The sequence below is a fragment of the Syngnathus scovelli genome, chromosome 16 (assembly GCF_024217435.2).
Source record: "Syngnathus scovelli strain Florida chromosome 16, RoL_Ssco_1.2, whole genome shotgun sequence".
In the NCBI taxonomy this organism is placed as follows: Eukaryota; Metazoa; Chordata; class Actinopteri; order Syngnathiformes; family Syngnathidae; genus Syngnathus; species Syngnathus scovelli.
In genome coordinates, this window is record NC_090862.1 from 1,167,592 (window position 1) to 1,186,850 (window position 19,259).

The following is a 19,259-nucleotide window of genomic DNA, read 5'->3' on the forward strand; positions in this document are numbered from 1 at the left end:
TTAACTGAATATTCAATTAAAGAAGGTGAGACGTATTCATGGCTATGTCAAAGGATGTCAATCAGAATTGTTTTATTCAAATGATTACAACACCAAGAGGTTTTAAAAACAAAATCAATTCACACTTAGCCCTCTAATGAATGAAATGAAACATGTCACGCCTGAAGCAATTAACTCAAAGACACCTTCCCCTTCAGAGGTCTTGAAGGTATTAAAGAAAGGTTACAGACAGCAGATTTTGCAGAAAAACAATTGTAATGAATACAAGAAGGCCCCTTTCAGCGTACTTCTGAGCCCGATAAAGACTGCAGGGAATGATGCTAACAATAGTTGGTGACAAGATGCATGACAACAAAGATGGAGGCCCGGGCACGTCTTTCTGTCCTCCACTCAACCGGAACATCCTCTGCATCCACAGTGGGTACATTCGATGATCCTTCCCTACAAAGACACAAAAAAGTCAGACATTCATTTGAAAATGAAGTCTATTCAGATGGGAGAATCTTGAAAGACTTACAACTTCCAGCTTGCTCTTTGGAACTCTGCAAATGCAGTTTGTCCCAAAGTTGGTGTCACGTGTTTGGATGCATCGCAGGCAGCACAGGTTCTCGTAGCCCTGCTTCTTCCACTTTGCAATCAGGTTTTTGTCAGCGTAGCCTTCCTTTATGCAATACTCGTACAGCTCTGTGAGGAAAACAAACATTTGGTTGGCATTCAACACACAATAACGATTTCATATATATTACAAACAATTACAACTGACACGCAGTTACATAATAAGCTAAATATTACAGATAGGTAGGGTCATCCTTACCTCTGCTGATGGCTTTTCTTTTGAAAAACAGGTCGTAGATGTATCGACTGCGCTGATGGTGCAGTCTGAAAATTGGCCAAAGAGCTTCCACTTTCCTCTTACCCTCATGAGGTTCGGTTTCAGCTGAGAGGAAGAAGAAAAATAGAGAAAGGATATAAATGTTAGACATTTGTGGACTCGAATGTTTCAAATTACGGATTGGACACATTTGAAAATATTTGCTCCGCGGGGCCGTTGTTGATGATAGCTAAATGATCTTGTTTCGCCTTACCTTCCCTCATTTTTTGATCCAGCTCATCCAAAGTAGGTTCAATGAGTTCCCAGCCATCTGGTGGTGGCTTACGACTTCTCTTAACTTTTGGCATTTTCTTACACTTTGTCCAAATCGGAACAAAACCTTCTGTTTTCCTCTTTGGCTAGCGCGATCGTTTCTGACCCTTGAATTGGGCGTCACTGGGGTCCATTGCAAGCGCAGCACACGTTTGACGTCACATCATGTTTTCGTAATTTATTTATACCTATTTTATTTTTATGTTTCGGAATAACTGGGCAACAATTTATTCCCAAATGTGGAGTTAGGTAATTTATCGAAATCTTCTGTGACAAAATTGAAGCAACTATCCTGCTATGGTTTTCGCGATATTGCATCACTTCAGGGCACAAATTAAATGCCGTTTAGAAGACATAAATGTCGTTTGATTGTTTTTTCGTTTGTGACTCGTAATATACAGACACTAAAGTCGAACCATGGCCAATATGTGTTTTTCCGGGGACAAGTGTTTGACATATCCCTGGCCATGTTTTCATTTTGAGGATATTTAAACAGGCATATCCTAGGGCACAACTCATCACTACTGGATTGTGTTGCTCCTCTCCGAGTTTAGCCAGCTGTCAGCTTCCTTCGGCCTTAAATGTCTTTTGTTTTATTTACTAACTGTTAGATATTCACGTACAGTATTTATCAAAATGCCCAAAGGAGGTAAGATGATTGTGTATAAGGTTAATCGTTGGGTGAATTCGCAGATATTACCGTATTAGCACGCGTTGGTCACTTGAAGACAGGTAACAAATGTCTTGGAAGAAAACATAGACTGGAATCAGTTTACGCTTTTATTCGCTTAGTTGCGTTCTAACATTACACCGATGTCATGTGTGTGAAAACGTTTGCTTTCGATACGGGTGTAATGGTTTTCCTCGTCACTGTGGGAATAGTAAACAGAATAAATCTGTTCACGTACGTCATCTTCACTGCAGGTCGGAAAGGGAGCCACAAGGGTCGCATGAGGACCTACACGAGTCCAGAGGAGATTGACGCCCAGATGAAGGCGGAGAAGGAGAGGAAGACGGTACTTAAAGAAAAATACAGATCACCCATTAGTGGATATATAGTTCCATTTAAAAGGGAGTTTAGGTTTATTTACGTTGGTGCTCTGAGGCATCGCTACAATAAGTGACTAATGTGGCTGTATCAATATTAACTTGTGGTCTAAATGCATGACTTTCTATATTCTTTGTTTCAGGATGAAGAAGAGGGTGCAGCTCAGAATGACGTTACCGAGAAGTTACAAGCGTCAGGGTCAGATGATAGTGATGATGACGGTTCACAGGTATGTCCCAAATATTTGTAACATTTCAAGAAAGCACTCTGAGCTGTTGTGATGTGTTTGCAGAGGAAGAGAGTAGGTGTGGAGGGCTTGATAGAAATTGAGAACCCCAACAGAATTGCTCAGAAGTCCAAGAAGGTGACACACATCGAGTTAGATGAGCCCAAGCAGTTGTCAAGGAGAGAAAGGTCTGTGTACTCCCTATCAGTCAAAGGACCAAAGTGTTGTTCTAGTGCAGTGTCACAAGTTAGGCCATTAGTTCTGTAGGAATTTTTTCTCTTGATTTTCTTTCCACTTCTGTGCACACAGAGAGGAAATTGAGAAGCAGAAAGCAAAGGAGCGCTACATGAAGATGCATCTCGCAGGAAAGACAGACCAGGCTAAAGCTGACCTCGCCCGCCTCGCCATCATCAAGAAACAGAGAGAGGAGGCAGCGAGAAAGAAAGAGGAAGAGAAAAAAGGTACTAAAAAAAATCTACGCACAGTGGTGCCTTGCACTTATTCATATATTTAAAATACCACATTTTAGACATTATTACTAACCACATGTTTTCTTTCTTGCAGCGAAAGAGGCAAAAGAAGCAGCAGCAGCAGCGGCTAAAGGATTAAATTCCCTCTCACTGAAATGATGCAGAGTATTTATCAGAACCATTTCCCCGTTTTTGTGGACTGACGCAATATGAATTAGACTATTTTGAAAGGGGGAAAAAAGTGCTATGAACAGTATTTACCTTACCGGTGGTGCATTTTGGAGCTGGAATAATGGCCATATTGATAAAGTTCCAGCTGGGTTGCACACAATTTAGAATGAAGCTATGAGGTTTTACATGAAATGGATCACACTTATCGTTTTACAATGTCCATTTTGCTTATTGAGCATCGGCACTGTTTTCTTTGGGTTTTACACTGTATATAACTGAGTCATTAAAATATTTCAGATTAATACGATAAAAATGTTGAAAAATTCATTTCATTTGGAGTCAACTGGTATGAACATTTGATGGGATAATACAGCCATTTTTTGTGTGTTTTGTTTCTCCAGTAACTGTTGCCTTAATCAGGTTGATTCTTAAATTGTCACTACAATTATGATCAGAGATGTGGTCAAAAGGTCATTACTTTTATGACATTTACATTTTTATGATTATTGTAGACTAGTATAGATATCAAGTTAACTTAAATTGCAAAACTTAAATTGAATCTGAGGTAAGTTGTGCCCTTATAGAACTCACTCCCGGTCAACAGTGGCGCTCAAGGGCACATATTACGCATACAATAATAAGCGAAGAAGAACTACGCATTTGATTGGTCCAAACTTTGGCGGACTTTTACCTTCCGTCAGCATGGTGTTGTTGCCCCTCCCTCTTCCGCCCACCCCGTGATTCTACTTTTGCTTTTGACAACTTCAGCCGCTACTTTTTTTCCTTGGAGGGTGAGTTCGAACGTTGACTAAAACATTTCAGTGCCAGGGTAATCTTGAAAGTTAATGTCTAAATCTGATCATAGTTATGATTTGCACACAAAAGCACCAGACAGGTTTTGTACTTTGAACGTCTCTGACCATGTGATTTTTTTCTTTTCTTTTTTTTTTTTTAATGCTGCAATGGCTGTCCTTTTATGACATTTAAACCTAATGGGATTTGACATTCCCTGCAAATGTAAACAACATCTAGTGATTTAAAGAAGTTATGAGTACAAGTTACATAAGATACCAGACTGCGCATAATATTTTGAACGCTCGTGTTTGCTTTGTCCATGCAACGGTCCAAAGTTTACCCAACGCAACTTCAAGTTTTGTAACAGTCAACTGTGAACTAAAGCTTGCAAACCTCAATGAATAGTCAACTTCTAATAAATGCAAAAAAAAAAAAAAAAAAAAAAGGCATTTTTTTGTATTGCATGATGATATTGCTGCTGCTTCTTCTCACACTCATGGATAGTAAATAAAATGTATGTCGTCTTGTTTGGATCAGCGCTGTGCAAGAACAACAACGACCATGTCTTTAACAAATGGCGACAATGTCACCAAGGAAGCGTGGGACTCGCACAACAAGATGATGCTGGAACCTCTGTCTGTCAATGACGCTGAGGTCAGTGTTTATGTCAATGTTTTTGACTATTTCTGAAAAATGCTATTAACCTGTCACATCTGTGTTTCAGGTCTTCTCTATTATTAAAAAGGAGAAGCACAGGCAGACGTACGGTCTGGAGCTGATTGCCTCGGAGAACTTCACCAGCAGAGCTGTTCTGGAGGCTCTGGGGTCTTGTATGAACAACAAGTACTCTGAAGGCTATCCTGGTCAGAGGTACACTTGTAAAATTATTTATGAATTAAAGAAGGGGTACAGTGAGATTTGTTTGTTCTTTAGAATAAAAAATGTTTTTTACGCTCACAATGGTCTCAATGTAGATACTATGGTGGAACTGAGCATGTTGATGAGCTGGAGAGACTCTGCCAGAAGAGGGCGCTTGAGGCCTACGGTCTGGACTCTGACAAATGGGGCGTGAACGTGCAGCCATATTCAGGTACACCATAAAAATATGGTGTAACATTTTAGGTGGCTTCAAATCAGGGTTTGCTAGTTCTTCGTGTGCTTATTTCTCCAGGTTGCACACCAAATTATGGGAATAAGCAATATAAAAAAATGAATGGCTCTCAAATGGCATAATAAGAAATGTCAATGCTTCTCCGTGTAGGTTCTCCTGCCAATTTTGCTGTTTACACCGCCATTGTGGAACCGCATGGTCGAATCATGGGCCTGGACCTTCCTGATGGAGGTCACCTGACACATGGTTTCATGACTGAAAAGAAAAAAATCTCCGCAACGTCCATCTTCTTTGAGTCCATGCCGTACAAGGTGATTGATTGCTCAAGGTTGCTTACACTCACTTCAGTAATTGTTCTGAATTGTCACACTTACTTGTCAGAGAGAGTTGTTGTTGCTCAGACTAGATGTTCTGGTTTCAGGTGAATCCCGAAACTGGTTACATCGATTATGATCGACTGCAAGAAAATGCTCGCCTCTTCCATCCCAAACTCATCATTGCAGGTTTCTCGTTTGCTTTGGAAACTTTGTTAGGTCATACATATAACGAATTGAAACATGAAAATTCAGACAAACGTTTCCTTTCCTTCCGCTAACAGGAACAAGCTGCTACTCCCGTAACCTCGACTACGCCCGTATGAGGCAGATCGCCAACGAGAACGGCGCGTATCTGATGGCCGACATGGCGCACATCAGCGGACTGGTGGCCGCCGGAGTCGTGCCGTCCCCCTTTGACTGCTGTGACATGGTTACCACGACGACGCACAAGACGCTGCGCGGCTGCAGAGCTGGACTGATATTCTTCAGGAAAGGTCAAATCTCTTCCCTTCTCAAATCTTTGAGTTATCGAGCAGGTCGTTTTATTTTCATCCGTTTGTCTTCAGGTGTGCGCAGCGTGGACGCCAAGGGGAAAGAGATTCTGTACAATCTTGAGTCGTTAATCAATCAGGCCGTCTTTCCGGGGCTGCAGGGTGGACCACACAACCACGCCATCGCAGGTCCATTTACGCCACTAGCTAAATGCCAGATGTGTCACAATTCAATTTGAGCCATGAATGAATGAATGATGAGTAGAATTTGCTCATATCAATGCTGGCTCTTTCTGTTTACGTTCCCAGGTGTCGCCGTCGCTCTCAAACAAGCCATGACACCAGAGTTCAAAGCTTATCAGATGCAGGTTCTTGTCAACTGCAAAGCTCTCTCCGCTGCCCTCGTTAAGCACGGCTACAAGATTGTCACTGGTAGGTGCCACTGACACTTGACACATCGGTTGGCAAGAAATCTCTCAACATCATCATTTTATTTACATATTAAGGTGGTTCCGACAATCATCTGATCCTATTGGACCTGCGCAACAAAGGAACCGATGGAGGACGAGCTGAGAAGGTTCTGGAAGCTTGCGCCATTGCTTGTAATAAGAACACCTGCCCAGGTAAGATTTGTTTTATAGGTCAGGGCTGATGTTGCAACTTTGTATTTATACTGAGTGCTCTTTTCATGCAGGAGACAAAAGTGCTTTGCGCCCCAGTGGCCTGAGGTTTGGCTCTCCAGCTCTGACCTCCAGAGGCTTGGTAGAAGATGACTTCAGGAAAGTGGCAGACTTCCTTCACAGAGGTTAGGAATGTGCAGCTCCATCATGGAGGGAGTAGAATTCCAATGTCGAGAGCGCCCACAGCTTCCCTTTGTTTTACCCCTCAGGTATTGAGCTGACCTTGGAGGTGCAGAGAAGTCTGGATCCTAAGGCCACTCTAAAGGAGTTCATCCAGGCATTGGCCAAGGAAGAAAAGTTCCAGCTGCGTGTGAATGAGATCAAGGCAGAAGTTGAAGCTTTTGCTGGTCATTTTCCCATGCCTGGCCTCCCTGAGTTATAAATCATGATGACTCAACTGATACTCGCAAACTAATGCACACAACCTTGCAGGTGGAATTCCTGCATACGATATCTTTGATACACGGTTATACGTCTTTGGATTTCTTTTAATGTGACGTCATCCGCTGCTGCTTTCAATGTTTCGGATACATTTAAGCTTAAATATTCATTAAAATTCTCAAAGTTCTCCTTATTTTATGAGTTGTGCACATTATCTGGTATTTAGCATCATGTGAATTATTACTCGGAATCAGTTTATGCTGCATTTAATGTTAAATTTATAAGAGGCCTCAAAATATGAATTCCCTGCTGGAATTGAAATGGAAACATGAATGAGCTAGTCCAAATATTTATATATATGTGTAAAAACCTAAACAAAAATATTACACTCTTATTGTCATCAAAAGAAGACAAGATGCCGTTCTGTTTCGTCCAGTCCGCTAGGTGGCGGTAACGGACTTGGACACTGCTTGCAAACTAACTCAAAAAAGTCACTCGAAGGAAACGGAAGTGGCGTTTGTTGGGTCATAGGTTGTTTCAGCGCGCCTCTCGTGCTACTCGGAGAACTGGTCTGAGACAAAAACAAACTTTTAAACCAATCCCGAGTTTACATCTTTTGTTCGACAAAATAAAGCCGTGTCTGACTGTTTCCTTGGTGAGCGTACCTGGCGTTTTCAGCTCAAGGGCTAGCCTGGCTAGCTTTTTATTGGCGGCTGAGGGGGGGGTGGAACAAAAAATGACCGGCTAATAATATCAATTGTAAGCTAACCGAGGCGTTTAGTTTCATAGCGGGACTCGACGAAATCATCGCCTTCAACCATGCAGGATTTATTGGCTAGCGCGGACCACATCAAGTTCGACCTGGAGATTGCCGTGGAGCAACAGCTGGGGGCTCAGCCTCTGCCATTCCCCGGCATGGACAGTAAGTGGTCACATGCTAACAGCTAGTTTGGTGACAGCAGATCTGCTGTCAGGACCACTAAAACCTGATGCTTTGACCTATGTGCCCCCCACCCCGCCCCCTTAGAATCCGGGTCTGCTGTGTGTGAGTTCTTCATGAGAGCTGCATGCTTGAAAGGTAAAAACAAAGCACCAAACAATCATCAGTAATATTACATATCTATTTTTTTTTAATTCACATTGGATGGAATACATGATCTGCTTATGCAATGGTGCATTTATCATGTTTTGTTTCCATTGCATCACTAGGTGGCATGTGTCCTTTCCGTCACATCAGTGGAGAGAAGACAGTAGTTTGCAAGCACTGGCTCCGAGGACTTTGCAAAAAAGGAGACCAGTGCGAGTTCCTCCATGAGTACGACATGACAAAGATGCCTGAATGCTATTTCTACTCCAAGTTTGGTGTGTTCCCACGATCGGAGTATTGTAACACATAATAAGAGAGCGTGTTTTTTAAGTGGACAATGTGTGTCACCTCCCTTAGGTGAGTGTAGCAACAAGGAATGTCCATTTCTACACATCGATCCTGAATCCAAGATTAAGGACTGTCCCTGGTATGATCGAGGCTTTTGTAAACACGGTAGGTCCTTAATGCAGCCGCTCATTGAGCACACTCAGACATGTATGTGTGTATGTTGCAAATACCAAATGTTGTCATACCAAATGTCAAATCACAAGAAAAAAAAAACAATGCACAAAATGGGTTCTTCATGTTCCCGTTTCAGGTCCAGACTGTAGACACAGACACACAAGAAGAGTGATTTGTGTCAACTATCTGGTGGGCTTCTGTCCTGAAGGAAAATCATGCAAATTTATGCAGTATGTATACAGTTTGCATTGAATATCAAAATGTCTCATCCGCAAGCAAAACAAATTCAATTTGCACCTTTCTGTTAAACCTGAAATGTCAGTTTTTATTTTTTGTTCTTGCCAGCCCTCGTTTTGAATTGCCAATGGGAGCCTCTGAGCAGCCTCCACTGCCACTACAAAACCAAAATCAGACAAAGGTGAGACACGTGGTAATGATGATGGTCTTCAAGTGTTTCATCATTTCTCCTTGCTTTGAATGCTCCAGACGGCGTCTATGGGCCGCTCGTCATTCTCAGTCGTCCACCTGACCAACGCCAGCCCGGGCCAGCGGTTGCAGAACAACTCTTCCAATCCTGTGACTCAACAGAATCATCTCATTTCCAACAGAGGGCCTCGACCACTGGACCAGGTCACCTGCTACAAGGTGATGAAGATTTTCTCATGTATAGAAAAATGTGCTGCTGTTGTCTAAAAACACAAATACGGAAAAACTCATTCTTGCTTTTGTTACTTTTGTCCCATTTGTGCAGTGTGGAGAAAAGGGCCATTACGCCAACAAGTGTAATAAAGGCCATCTTGCTTTCTTGAGTGGGCAGTGACAACAGGAAAGATGGACAGTTGACAGGTTGACACTCTGAAGAATGGCCTGAAACAACCTGCGATTTTTTTTTTTTTTTTTCTTCCCCACTTCTGGTCAATCTACTCATTCAAAGAGAGATTCACATTGCTTCAATTGGTATTCTTGTCTTTTATACAGTGTGGGGGGAAAAAAAAAAATCAAGATGCCAGACTGAGAATATGTGGACACTTACACACACACAAAGTCTGAATTGAGCATTAAGACCTGCGGTGTGGACTTATCCGTAGTGTCTTATTTCTAGTTTTCTATTACTTGTGCTTATGTTAGCCTTTGTCAATTCAAAACTTGCAGAGTAGTTCACAGAGGTAAAATCCCAAAAATCATAATTTACAAGAGACTGCAGCTACACTCATCACCGGATCTATAGAGTAAAAAGTTGCTCATGTTAATATGACGTGTGAGGACAAATTGTCAGTGTGTAAATAGATGGTTCATCCTCAAATGTGTAGGAAATCCTCAATCTTTTTTGTCATTTTTTTCCCAATCAAGGCAAAACCCACAATAACTTTTAATATTGTTTATTGGTCAAATATTGAACACAATGAGCTGAGAAAGCAAAGAGTAGGAGGAGCTGGAAGGTCCTTCCCTGAAGCTCTGATGGCTCGTTAGTGGTACTTCCTCCAGCGATCATGTTCTACAAAAGAAGACAGAAAACAATTGGAAACAATTTCCAAACTCATTTAATCAGCATCAATAATAGCTTTGTGTTTTGATGCCACCATCACGACATAAGTCCACAGCCAACTACTGTATTTTCTCAATCAAGCAGGCAAAGAATTTGTTGTGTGATGTCTATAATAAATGTGCATATTTTATGTTCAACAGTATTCATCTTTTCGCAAGTGGACAGCGGAAATGAGTCTCTTACTTATGTGGTCGTATTCCCAAATGTAGCTGATGGTCACGTAGCCAACGAGCAGCATAGCAATGCCGCCGATGCCTCCCTTCTTCACATTAATGTACTTATTGTAGTATCTGTCGTGGCCTGAAAAAGATGTTCAAAAATTAAAATGGAGCAAGGGTCTAAAGTCAAAGCGGGTGTTCTCACCTCTGCGGATAGCAGAGATGATCCCATTAGGGGTGAAGTCTCGCCCTCCGAGCCAGGTTCCCAACTCGCCCAGTTTAACTTCCATCAGACGCCTCTCAGCCAAGGGAACTAGAAAGAGAAAATCAGGTTGCATTTTAGACACATGATTAAATGACAGCCCCAAAACAATGTCAGCTTAGCCAAAATAGCAATGCACGCACTGGCAAGATGATCGGAATACGAAAAACGTATATCAGACTGTTAGTGTTTTAATCAATTGCCATATTCCATTATTTTTCAACAGAATTAGCAATGACGCGCAAAGTCCTTGACGTGACTCGAAGGATTCACTACGGCCTCCGAGTTAACGAACACATAAAACCGATTCGTTTACGGTCATTTGACTGCATAAAACATGTTAATCATGCACAAATGCAGAATTGTTTCATTAATAAAAACCACAAAAGTGACACGATTGTGGATAATTGTGCAGAGGACACGCTAAGCTACCTGGTCTGTCCGCCATCTTGATCGGTGCAGTTCGGCTGGCTGAGCTGCAAAGGATGATGGGAAAATAAGCCGCGGTGCACTCTGGGAGCTAATGTAGTTTTTTTTCTTCACAGGAGGACATCAACATGGATGAATACTACCTATTCGTTTTTGAAGGTCTGGCTGAGAATCTACACATGCAGAAAGAAAAAACACAACTTTTGGGTCATGTGTGAGTGGAGGCTGGGCGCAAGGGAAGGATAGATCATTACACATACATGCACGCACGCACGCACACACACACATTGTGCACAGTAGTAGTTTTGGCCTTCTCCCAAGACTCTCCGCTTCCCTTTATTAGAGTGATTTGCCAGCTTCTCTGCAATGACTTTAATTAGATGGAAGCCTTATGAATGTCTTACACTCTGCCAGCTTTTAAGTAAATCTACTTTTGCTAGACAATTTTGCTATACACACACAAGTACTTTTGGGTTCTTTTGTCCACCTGAGCTTTTCAGCTCACAACTAGCCACAAATTGATTGAATGTAGTTGCTTGTAGCTGTACATTTGAAATTGTTACCTGTCATATGCATAGAAAATCAATTAAACTATTGCATAATAGTGACAATTGTAAACAACAACAACATTACACCCTAATCAAAACACACCAATCAAAAGATTGATTTTTGATTGTTAACGTTAGCAGCGACATGTTTTAATTCTATAAGAAAAGAAAGAATAACCCTGCTTTCCAGATTGACTTGTTTGTCCAGTATTTTTATGTTTGGCTTGTCTGTTGCAACTCCGCCTTGGGCCATAGTGCACTTCCAAGCAGTGTGTACTGGCTATACACACACACACACACACACACACACACACACATACATAGGGAACCAGTGTGAGATGGATGATTTGATTCCACTTGAAGAGCCAGGTGCCCTGGAGGTCTGCCACAGAGACAGCTCTTTGAAGCTGATGGAGAGAGATGGAGGTGGAGGCGGGAGAAGCGCTCGGTCAGAATAGAGGAAAGACAAGACAACACATTTGGGAGCAGAGCAGACAGGAATGGAAAAAAAGGATGGAACGATAAATAAGCCGGGGAGGGGGGGTGCTTTTTAATACGCAACCACTTTCTGTCAATTTCTTCTGTTTGGTCAAACAACATGGGACACATCAGTCACGCAGAGAAGCTCTATGGGACTGTCTCCTAGTTCTACCACAATCTCATTAGAGCAGCGGAACCTGCTGTGAGGCGCTCACAGGCTCAAAGGAAATTTACCACATGAGAGATATGGACGGGAAGATACTGGAGCCCGCGTGGGAAAGCTCTCGAGGGACTATTTTGTTCTGAATAGCGCTAATGGCCTTGCCCACTTCATTAAATTCTTTCACTCACACTCTTGAAAGTGAGCTAGTGCAGTGTAACTGCTTTGATTATTCTATTGATTTGAATTATTGTTATATTGTTGAGTGTACTACCACATGTAATATGTAACCCGGGCTGCCTCTCTCTCCCACCTTTTCAAGCCTTATATTCATCAGCTCACAAGTTACCGCTCCACTACCTCCTGCTTTTCCCCTCCATCTGTCTCCCTCATGCCCACCCTTGATCTCTCTATCTATCTATCTATCCATTCGAACATCTGCAGCTGTTCTCTTGGCTTTCATCTGGCTTCTTCACTTGGTTGACTCCTGCTGCTGTGTCTCGAACTCGCTCTTCCAAAAGAATAGCATGATTTAACTCAACATTCACTTTAATATTGTTTGATTTTTAATTGTCAGCAAATATGTCGCTGCAGGGTCTCTTATTATTTTTTATTCTCCTTTCAAAAGATATTCCAGCACATACTGCATGCAGGAGTCGCACAGAATTAAAATAAGAATTGATTAAAGTGACACAAGCTGCAGTGACAGCATTGTAAGAAGGAAATTAGTGATGCATTAGATTGGTGACTTCCAATCCAATGCATCACTAATTTCCTCTAAAAATATATATCTACATAAGTATGAATTAAAATATGGCACCACTACATAACTATGTCAAAAGTGCATGATTTAAAGCTGCAGTAAAAGGACTTTGAAGAACTGCAGCGACGACGAGACTAAGCAGCGAATGCCCCCCCCCCCCTCTCTCTCTCTCTCTCTCTCTGTCTCTCTCTCTCTCTCATCCACTTCCTCCTCAGCCGCTGGATGCTGCGTCAGGAGGCGCGAGGCTCCGTCTGGATGGAGACCGACTGAGCAGCCACCAGGGCAGGGGAGAAGCGGCCTTGGCACGGAGGTAACCTGTTGTTATTGTCGATGCATTTAAAAAAAAAAAAATCGTATCGTGCAACTTGACTGAAGGGAGGATAATTGGAGAAAGCGCAGCTGGAAACAAACAATCGTCTTTTGCATTGGTCGTTCAGATGTAGCGTTTGCTTTTCTTTCTAAAACGGCGCTAGAATGCACGCGCGGTTAGTTCTCAATAATGTGTGTTGTTCAAGAGGCACAGGATTAGGCACAAAAAATAAAAATAGATCTGCATGTGTTAAAATGATTTTTTTTCTAAAAAGATGCAAAATCTTTGATTACGCTTCAATTAATGCTTTTTTTTATTATTTAAAGCAAGTAGCTCGCGGGCGCCCACACTTGGTTGTCATTGGAATGGCTTCCAGCTGCAAATAAACAGGAGCTTTTAACCCAATCAGCGCGCCTCAGGGAATAAACCTAACATGACCTCTTTACTAATTAGCTGCGTCAATTTTCATTGTATGGCAGCTATAATTATACATTACGTAATTATTCTTATAATGGTATGTTTATTTTCTGATTGTAGTTTGATTTGAGAGCTGTCAAAAACAATAATAAAAAAATAAGGAAGCACAGACTACATTCTGTTTGTCAAACAATATTACCTAAAACCATTCTACGTAGATTGTATCTACTGTACTGACTCCCTCTGTAAGCTGTAAAAAAAAGTGCTGAGACTGACATCACACCGTTAATTTGTAGCTAAATATTTAATTCGTGACACAATTTGTGTTTGCCTTTTCTGCTTTGCTGGCTGCATTCCATTCAGCTGGCTTCTGTGGGCTCACAGCCGTGCATCTTTTGTCACTTTGCTTGTCAGTGAATAGGCAACACACAAACACGCACAAAAGCTCCCACGTCTCGTTTAACCTTGGCTTGTCTCCATTTATTAAGGCTTATGACGGCTCTCGTCTTTTCTCCCTCAACATCTTTTTCCATTTAGTTCCCATGGTTCCCGCCTCCTTGCATCATCCAATAGTTTCCCGCCTCTCTGCCGCCGCCGCCGCAACAGTCGTGTGCAACATGCCCGCTCCCGGAAGCGCCTAGCGAGCGTCCGACTTGGCTGCAGAAGATGGACGTGATGGGAGCAGAGCGTCGCAGGCCCACCCCGGCGCAGACGCTCGAGGAGAGGGACGTGTGGAGGGATGGGGGCAGAGCCGGATGGAGGGATGCGGGGAGAGAGGGAGGATGGAGGGATGGACGAGAGAGCGGAGTGGTGCAGAGCTACAGTTTTGACTCCTACCAGCTGGAGGAGGAGGAGATCAGCAAAGATGTCCCGGAGAGAGGCGTCTTGGCGCTGTCTGAGCCCGGTGAGGAACTATCGGACCTGCCATTTTCTACAGTTTAAAAAGGAGCAGCACTGTTGCACACCAGAACATTTGGGAAGGAGCATGTGTCGATGTCGAGGAAGAACCTTGTTAACAGAAAACTGCCGTGTTGCTTACTCATTCACGCTGTAGAGATGCCAAGCTAATCAGATAACCTCCATCCTCCCCACTGGCTGTCAATTACTTCATATTGGTGGAGTGAAACACAAACGCACACACACACACACACACACACACACACACAGCAGCGGCGGGTGGGCGGTCGTTGGGGTAATCAAAATTCTGAGCCAACAGATGCAGCCAACCTTGTGGCTCTTCTTAACATGAATGTCAGAGGGGAAAATTCATGCTGTCAGTTTTTGCTCAATAAGTCCTTTTTTATCCACACAATTTCCTGATTCAAGCAGTCACAAAAATGAAGGAAGAACAGAAGAACTTGCACGTCTTTCCTTTTGATTCACTCTAATGAAGATCCAGTGTGTCATTTGATATTCTTTTTCTTAATAACCCCGGTCTACCTACCTTCCTTCCCGCTCAGACTTTGAGGAGCCGATCCCTGACGACCGTTACCATGGCATCTACTTTGCAATGCTATTGGCTGGAGTGGGCTTCCTGCTGCCCTACAACAGCTTCATCACAGACGTCGACTACCTTCACCACAAGTTCAGAGGTACGATGTGAACGTGATGCAACTTTTATGAAGGCACGTAAACAATGTATGAACGCAGGGACGTCCATCGTGTTCGACATGAGCCTGACGTACATCCTGGTTGCTCTTTTGGCCGTCCTTCTCAACAACGTGCTGGTGGAGAGGCTCAGCATGCACACCAGAATCACTGTGGGTGAGTCGCAAATTAACCTACAGAGAAAAACTAACCTGAGCGTCAAATTACAAAATGAATAAGTCTAAAGTAGCAGCATTTTAGGAATATCATATAAAATATGAGGAATTTAGTTGGTTATAAAATTGCGCATATGTAAGCACATGAGGAAAACAATAGAACAATAAATGGTACATTTGGTCTGAATTTGATTTACAAGATTAGATTAGTAGCCCATAACAGTAATCTTGCACTACAGTGCCCCCTGCAGGATAACTGAGTTCATTCCACTTGACTCAACACTGAGGTTAATAAAGTTTGGGTTGAAGAATGATGATCTTGACCTAAGCGTGATGTATGTTTTGCTTCTTTGTGCAGGCTACATCTTAGCATTGGGACCTCTGATGTTTGTCAGCATATTTGATGTCTGGTTGGCAAAGTTCACTACCGGTCAAGCTTATATCGTCAACCTGGTCTCAGTGGGAGTAGTTGCCTTTGGATGTACAGGTAAGTGAATCAGCAAAAGTCAATCAAATCAAATAAATAATTATAATTATTATTAATAGAATAAAATTAAAATCAGATTTACTGACCCCACCCCTGATTGACTGTCTTCACCACTCCCTCATCCATTTCCAGTTCAGCAGTCCAGTTTCTATGGTTACATGGGGATGCTGCCCAAGAGATACACACAGGGGGTGATGACCGGAGAGAGTGAGTACAAAAATATCCAAGTGTCCCACTATCTTACCTCCGACTTCCTCTCATGCATGTCAATACGTTCATCTTCTTCTTCATCCAGGCACTGCCGGTGTCATCATCTCCTTATCGCGCATCTTCACCAAGCTGCTGATCCCAGACGAGAGGAGGAACACTCTCATCTTCTTCCTCATTTCCATCGGCATGGAAATGCTGTGCTTCCTCCTTCACTTGCTGGTGCGCCGCTCCCGCTTCATCCGTTACTACACCAGCCAAGGCCAGGGCAGGGGTCAGGGAAAGGGTCATGACCCCCACGGAAACTCCACCGGCTACAGGGTTCATCACGACGTCACGGCGGAGGAGGTTAAATTTGTAAGTTGGAGCCTGATGTTTACCACACGTTTTGAGCCAAGGCACAGATTTGGCAATTGTCACTGGACGCCTCCAAACAAAAATGTCCTGTTGTGTGAAAGGAGCATCCCACTTTGGTCTTTGTGCAGTGTGTGTTGCCTCTGCATTTAAGGAGATGATTCACGGATTTCATTGTGTTGGTTGCCAGGGGAAACCAAGGCAGTGCTCCACATCGTGGCTATAATCAGGAAGAGTGCTCCCTTCTGGCTCTTGAGACCCTTTAATCAACTAATGGATTAGTGTGTGTGTGTGCGTGCGTGCGTGCGTGTGTGTTGACATCAACATGCAGTCAGTCAGTGTGACATGCTAATAGCTATTATAAATAAGATGAAGTCATGCAGCCAAATTAGGAGGGGACAAACATAACAAAACAAGAAGACATACAAGCCGACTGATGATTGTCATCAAGTGTTGATGTGAAAATCTTGCCGGTTCCTCCTCAGGGGAACGGCGGAATGGGACCACCCACAACAGAAGACGGCAATGAGGACTATGTCGGTGGGACGTATGTGCGATTTGACGCCCCAAAAATCAAGATCAGAAGAACCTGGCCCGGTGTTCGAGGTATGTATCGGCAAGTTGTTTTTTTTCACGTGTGCTCAACCCACTTTTAATTCAGCATTTAATCTGGTCCTCTCTGACCAGACCTGATTTTGCATCGTTACGTGGTGTCCCGCGTGATCTGGGCCTACATGCTCTCCATCGCGGTGACCTACAGCATCACCCTGTGCTTGTTCCCCGGCCTGGAGTCCGAGATGAGGAACCACACCTTAGGGGAGTGGCTGCCCATCCTCATCATGGCCACCTTCAACATGTCCGACTTTGTCGGAAAGGTCTGGGCACCCCTACGAATAACGTTGAGGGTTATGGAACCAAAACAAGAAGCTTAAGAAGCATGGTATGTTTTCAGATCCTGGCCGCGCTGCCCTACGACTGGTCCGGAGGCCGCCTGCTCTTCTTCTCCTGCCTGAGAGTTGTCTTCATCCCTCTCTTCATCATGTGCGTGTACCCGGCACACGCGCCCACCCTAGCCCACCCCGCCTGGCCGTGTCTCTTCTCCCTGCTCATGGGCGTCACCAACGGCTATTTTGGTTCCGTGCCTATGATTCAGGCTGCTGGCAAAGTGGCGCCGGAACAGAGGGAGCTTGCAGGTAAGATGGGCTTCGGTAGAGACAGCTGAAAAATCCACTGCAGACCTGTGATGAAGTATTTTTTTTGCTCAGGTAACGTGATGACGGTCTCCTACATGACCGGCTTGATGGTGGGCTCGGTTGTGGCGTACGCGGCTTACAGCTTCACGGCTCCTCCCGGATCAGGCTTCTCCACGTTCCACTTACAGGCTAACACTACCGGCCTTTGAATGTCCTCACATGCTAACCGTGTTTATGCGCAAACACGTGCAACATTAGGAGAGGGTCGCCTTCTCTGATTTGAAGGAAATAACATTTCATATCTTTCCAATCTCCAGCCAGGATGAGTGAGCGAAGAGTTCGGGGATGTCAATGGACTTTTCTCCCGAAATCTTCATTGGTCGTCCTTTTGGAGTGTATCACTGTGAGTGGATGAAAAACTGTCTTAAGTGACATTTTCTCATTCAAAATGACATTTTTATGTTTTATTTGATTTTTCAAGTTAGAGGCTGAGCAACTATATCGTAAAGTAACGTTGATCTGACTAGCTAACATCAACCATATCGATTCTTCATATTGCTCATCTGTCCCCACCAGCTTCTGCTCAGTGTTCTTTGTCTTGTATCTTGTGATATATCTTTTTTTTTTAGCTAAAATGTCCTCCATGTGAGTGGAACCTCCAAAATGGAACAAACCAAGTTGTTCTCACGTTCAAAAAAGATGGTGACCAATATTATAAAGAATTAATGATGGCGATAGTTTGAGACTGTAAAAAATGAAATCACAGTGTTATTGAAAAATTTTTTTGAAATCAAGCTGCACCACAGAACATTCATGTTCAATTTTGGAGGTTCCCCTGGGTCAATGTTACATTATGAGGGGTAAAACAATGTGCCAAAAATAGCTACCTTTTTCCAAGTCATGTTATTAACTGAGAAAAGAGGGAATGTAAAATCAAATGTGTCACTGTCAGAACCTTGTAAATATATTTAAGAATGACATTTAAAAGAGTGTCGATGTGCCAGGGCTACTGACATTTTTCTAGTTCATTAATTCTGTATAACGTATAAAGATGTGGAACTTTCTTTGTGTTTCCTGGCTATTGTTGTCTTTTAGATAATCGTGTGGAGCAGTGGGACAAAAACAGTTGAGCGTTTCAGAACGGGTTGGCCTTGTTTAGTCAATTTTAACCATATTTGAGCAATGGAAGGAGCAAAACATGACACCATTGTTATATTATGTTTGCAAAGTTAATCAAATAGCTTTTAGTCAACATAGGAACATTTCAGATGATATATTGCTGAATCCAAAGTTGTCTCCTGTGGCTTTTTCCTTTTCTTTAGTGTTCTGTTATTCAAGCTGTATTGGTTCAGTTGTGTTTTGTTTTCTTTTGGTGTCGTTTTGAGGGTTTATGGAATATTTGAGTAATATTTGGTGGTGGAAAGATGAATAGCAGTGCACTTTGTATGTCAGCTAAGCTCTACAGCTGGCGTTTACTGAAACTGAGCATATAAGAATGGGGAAAATAAATCTATTATCAAAGCATGTCATTTCATTTTTTTTGGGGGGGGGATATTGAGAACCCTTTTGAAAAAAAATACACTTCTGATGCTTTAATTATTTTAGTGGTGTGCTCAAAAATTAAAAAGTAGTGAGACCAAAATAGATGAATTTAAGTTGCTACATGAACCGCTTTCTCGCTTGTGACGCGTTTTAACCTGCAGGGGGCAGCATCGGACTACGAATGACTTTCGACAGTTTCCATGGTGATGACCTCAGGCTGGCAAAGAAATCATTCAATTCATTACAGCCTTAAGGTT

General features: G+C 42.8%; 6 protein-coding genes across 8 annotated transcripts; 4 read left to right on the forward strand and 2 right to left on the reverse strand.

Moving 5' to 3' along the window:
- Nucleotides 1–45: 45 nt before the first annotated feature.
- On the reverse strand, nucleotides 46–1,283 carry bud31 (BUD31 homolog). Its single transcript, XM_049744166.2, has 4 exons — nucleotides 1,086–1,283; nucleotides 815–937; nucleotides 518–684; nucleotides 46–441 (listed from the first exon to the last, which is right to left on the reverse strand). Exons 1-4 carry the CDS (start codon nucleotides 1,177–1,179, stop codon nucleotides 391–393), a joined length of 435 nt encoding a protein of 144 aa, XP_049600123.1. The 5' UTR covers nucleotides 1,180–1,283; the 3' UTR covers nucleotides 46–390.
- Nucleotides 1,284–1,626: 343 nt separating this feature from the next.
- pdap1b (pdgfa associated protein 1b) lies at nucleotides 1,627–3,372 on the forward strand. The gene is made up of 6 exons (XM_049744158.1): nucleotides 1,627–1,793; nucleotides 2,069–2,160; nucleotides 2,335–2,421; nucleotides 2,485–2,606; nucleotides 2,728–2,879; nucleotides 2,983–3,372. Exons 1-6 carry the CDS (start codon nucleotides 1,781–1,783, stop codon nucleotides 3,045–3,047), a joined length of 531 nt encoding a protein of 176 aa, XP_049600115.1. The 5' UTR covers nucleotides 1,627–1,780; the 3' UTR covers nucleotides 3,048–3,372.
- A 146-nt stretch (nucleotides 3,373–3,518) lies between these two features.
- Nucleotides 3,519–7,027, forward strand: shmt1 (serine hydroxymethyltransferase 1 (soluble)). 2 transcript variants are annotated; one of them, XM_049744114.2, is made up of 12 exons: nucleotides 3,519–3,850; nucleotides 4,392–4,508; nucleotides 4,579–4,724; nucleotides 4,829–4,944; nucleotides 5,116–5,276; nucleotides 5,387–5,468; nucleotides 5,564–5,776; nucleotides 5,849–5,962; nucleotides 6,083–6,205; nucleotides 6,280–6,396; nucleotides 6,468–6,578; nucleotides 6,663–7,027. In XM_049744114.2, exons 2-12 carry the CDS (start codon nucleotides 4,416–4,418, stop codon nucleotides 6,833–6,835), a joined length of 1,449 nt encoding a protein of 482 aa, XP_049600071.1. In that variant the 5' UTR covers nucleotides 3,519–3,850; nucleotides 4,392–4,415; the 3' UTR covers nucleotides 6,836–7,027. The 2 variants fall into 2 exon arrangements, with proteins under 2 accessions (XP_049600071.1, XP_049600072.1); XM_049744115.2 differs by having other exon boundaries at nucleotides 3,519–3,846; nucleotides 4,391–4,508.
- Nucleotides 7,028–7,329: 302 nt separating this feature from the next.
- cpsf4 (cleavage and polyadenylation specific factor 4) lies at nucleotides 7,330–10,066 on the forward strand. The gene is made up of 8 exons (XM_049744148.2): nucleotides 7,330–7,756; nucleotides 7,862–7,912; nucleotides 8,044–8,196; nucleotides 8,279–8,374; nucleotides 8,520–8,613; nucleotides 8,729–8,801; nucleotides 8,870–9,028; nucleotides 9,135–10,066. The coding sequence occupies exons 1-8, from the start codon at nucleotides 7,654–7,656 to the stop codon at nucleotides 9,201–9,203; spliced, it is 798 nt and encodes a 265-aa protein (XP_049600105.1). The 5' UTR covers nucleotides 7,330–7,653; the 3' UTR covers nucleotides 9,204–10,066.
- atp5mf (ATP synthase membrane subunit f) lies at nucleotides 9,747–10,925 on the reverse strand. Its single transcript, XM_049744168.2, has 4 exons — nucleotides 10,782–10,925; nucleotides 10,293–10,400; nucleotides 10,113–10,229; nucleotides 9,747–9,878 (listed from the first exon to the last, which is right to left on the reverse strand). Exons 1-4 carry the CDS (start codon nucleotides 10,795–10,797, stop codon nucleotides 9,850–9,852), a joined length of 270 nt encoding a protein of 89 aa, XP_049600125.1. The 5' UTR covers nucleotides 10,798–10,925; the 3' UTR covers nucleotides 9,747–9,849.
- On the forward strand, nucleotides 10,887–18,984 carry slc29a4a (solute carrier family 29 member 4a). Of its 2 annotated transcripts, none has more exons than XM_049744102.2 (12): nucleotides 10,887–10,992; nucleotides 12,945–13,039; nucleotides 13,994–14,360; nucleotides 14,917–15,048; nucleotides 15,107–15,220; nucleotides 15,578–15,706; nucleotides 15,839–15,913; nucleotides 16,002–16,270; nucleotides 16,753–16,873; nucleotides 16,955–17,142; nucleotides 17,220–17,460; nucleotides 17,533–18,984. In XM_049744102.2, the coding sequence occupies exons 3-12, from the start codon at nucleotides 14,123–14,125 to the stop codon at nucleotides 17,667–17,669; spliced, it is 1,644 nt and encodes a 547-aa protein (XP_049600059.1). In that variant the 5' UTR covers nucleotides 10,887–10,992; nucleotides 12,945–13,039; nucleotides 13,994–14,122; the 3' UTR covers nucleotides 17,670–18,984. The 2 variants fall into 2 exon arrangements, with proteins under 2 accessions (XP_049600059.1, XP_049600060.1); XM_049744103.1 differs by having other exon boundaries at nucleotides 10,919–10,937.
- The last annotated feature ends 275 nt before the right edge of the window (nucleotides 18,985–19,259 follow it).

Bases quoted from the DNA above. Each gene is read 5' to 3' on its own strand.
- pdap1b (XM_049744158.1), top strand. The intron at 2,422-2,484 runs GTATGTCCCAAA...ATGTGTTTGCAG, and splicing joins GTGATGATGACGGTTCACAG to AGGAAGAGAGTAGGTGTGGA. The intron at 2,607-2,727 runs GTCTGTGTACTC...CTGTGCACACAG, and splicing joins CAGTTGTCAAGGAGAGAAAG to AGAGGAAATTGAGAAGCAGA.
- slc29a4a (XM_049744102.2), top strand. From the start codon at position 14,123: ATGGACGTGATGGGAGCAGAGCGTCGCAGGCCCACCCCGGCGCAGACG. The intron at 14,361-14,916 runs GTGAGGAACTAT...CTTCCCGCTCAG, and splicing joins CTTGGCGCTGTCTGAGCCCG to ACTTTGAGGAGCCGATCCCT. The intron at 15,221-15,577 runs GTGAGTCGCAAA...TTCTTTGTGCAG, and splicing joins GCACACCAGAATCACTGTGG to GCTACATCTTAGCATTGGGA.
- atp5mf (XM_049744168.2), bottom strand. The intron at 10,230-10,292 runs GTGAGAACACCC...CATCTTTTTCAG, and splicing joins CATCTCTGCTATCCGCAGAG to GCCACGACAGATACTACAAT. The intron at 9,879-10,112 runs GTAAGAGACTCA...CTTCTTTTGTAG, and splicing joins TTGGGAATACGACCACATAA to AACATGATCGCTGGAGGAAG.
- bud31 (XM_049744166.2), bottom strand. From the start codon at position 1,179: ATGCCAAAAGTTAAGAGAAGTCGTAAGCCACCACCAGATGGCTGGGAA. The intron at 685-814 runs GTAAGGATGACC...TTTTCCTCACAG, and splicing joins AAGAAAAGCCATCAGCAGAG to AGCTGTACGAGTATTGCATA. The intron at 442-517 runs GTAAGTCTTTCA...GTGTCTTTGTAG, and splicing joins CAAAGAGCAAGCTGGAAGTT to GGAAGGATCATCGAATGTAC.
- shmt1 (XM_049744114.2), top strand. From the start codon at position 4,416: ATGTCTTTAACAAATGGCGACAATGTCACCAAGGAAGCGTGGGACTCG. The intron at 5,963-6,082 runs GTCCATTTACGC...TTACGTTCCCAG, and splicing joins ACACAACCACGCCATCGCAG to GTGTCGCCGTCGCTCTCAAA. The intron at 6,579-6,662 runs GTTAGGAATGTG...TTTACCCCTCAG, and splicing joins GGCAGACTTCCTTCACAGAG to GTATTGAGCTGACCTTGGAG.
- cpsf4 (XM_049744148.2), top strand. From the start codon at position 7,654: ATGCAGGATTTATTGGCTAGCGCGGACCACATCAAGTTCGACCTGGAG. The intron at 8,197-8,278 runs GTGTGTTCCCAC...CACCTCCCTTAG, and splicing joins CTATTTCTACTCCAAGTTTG to GTGAGTGTAGCAACAAGGAA. The intron at 8,614-8,728 runs GTATGTATACAG...TGTTCTTGCCAG, and splicing joins AAATCATGCAAATTTATGCA to CCCTCGTTTTGAATTGCCAA.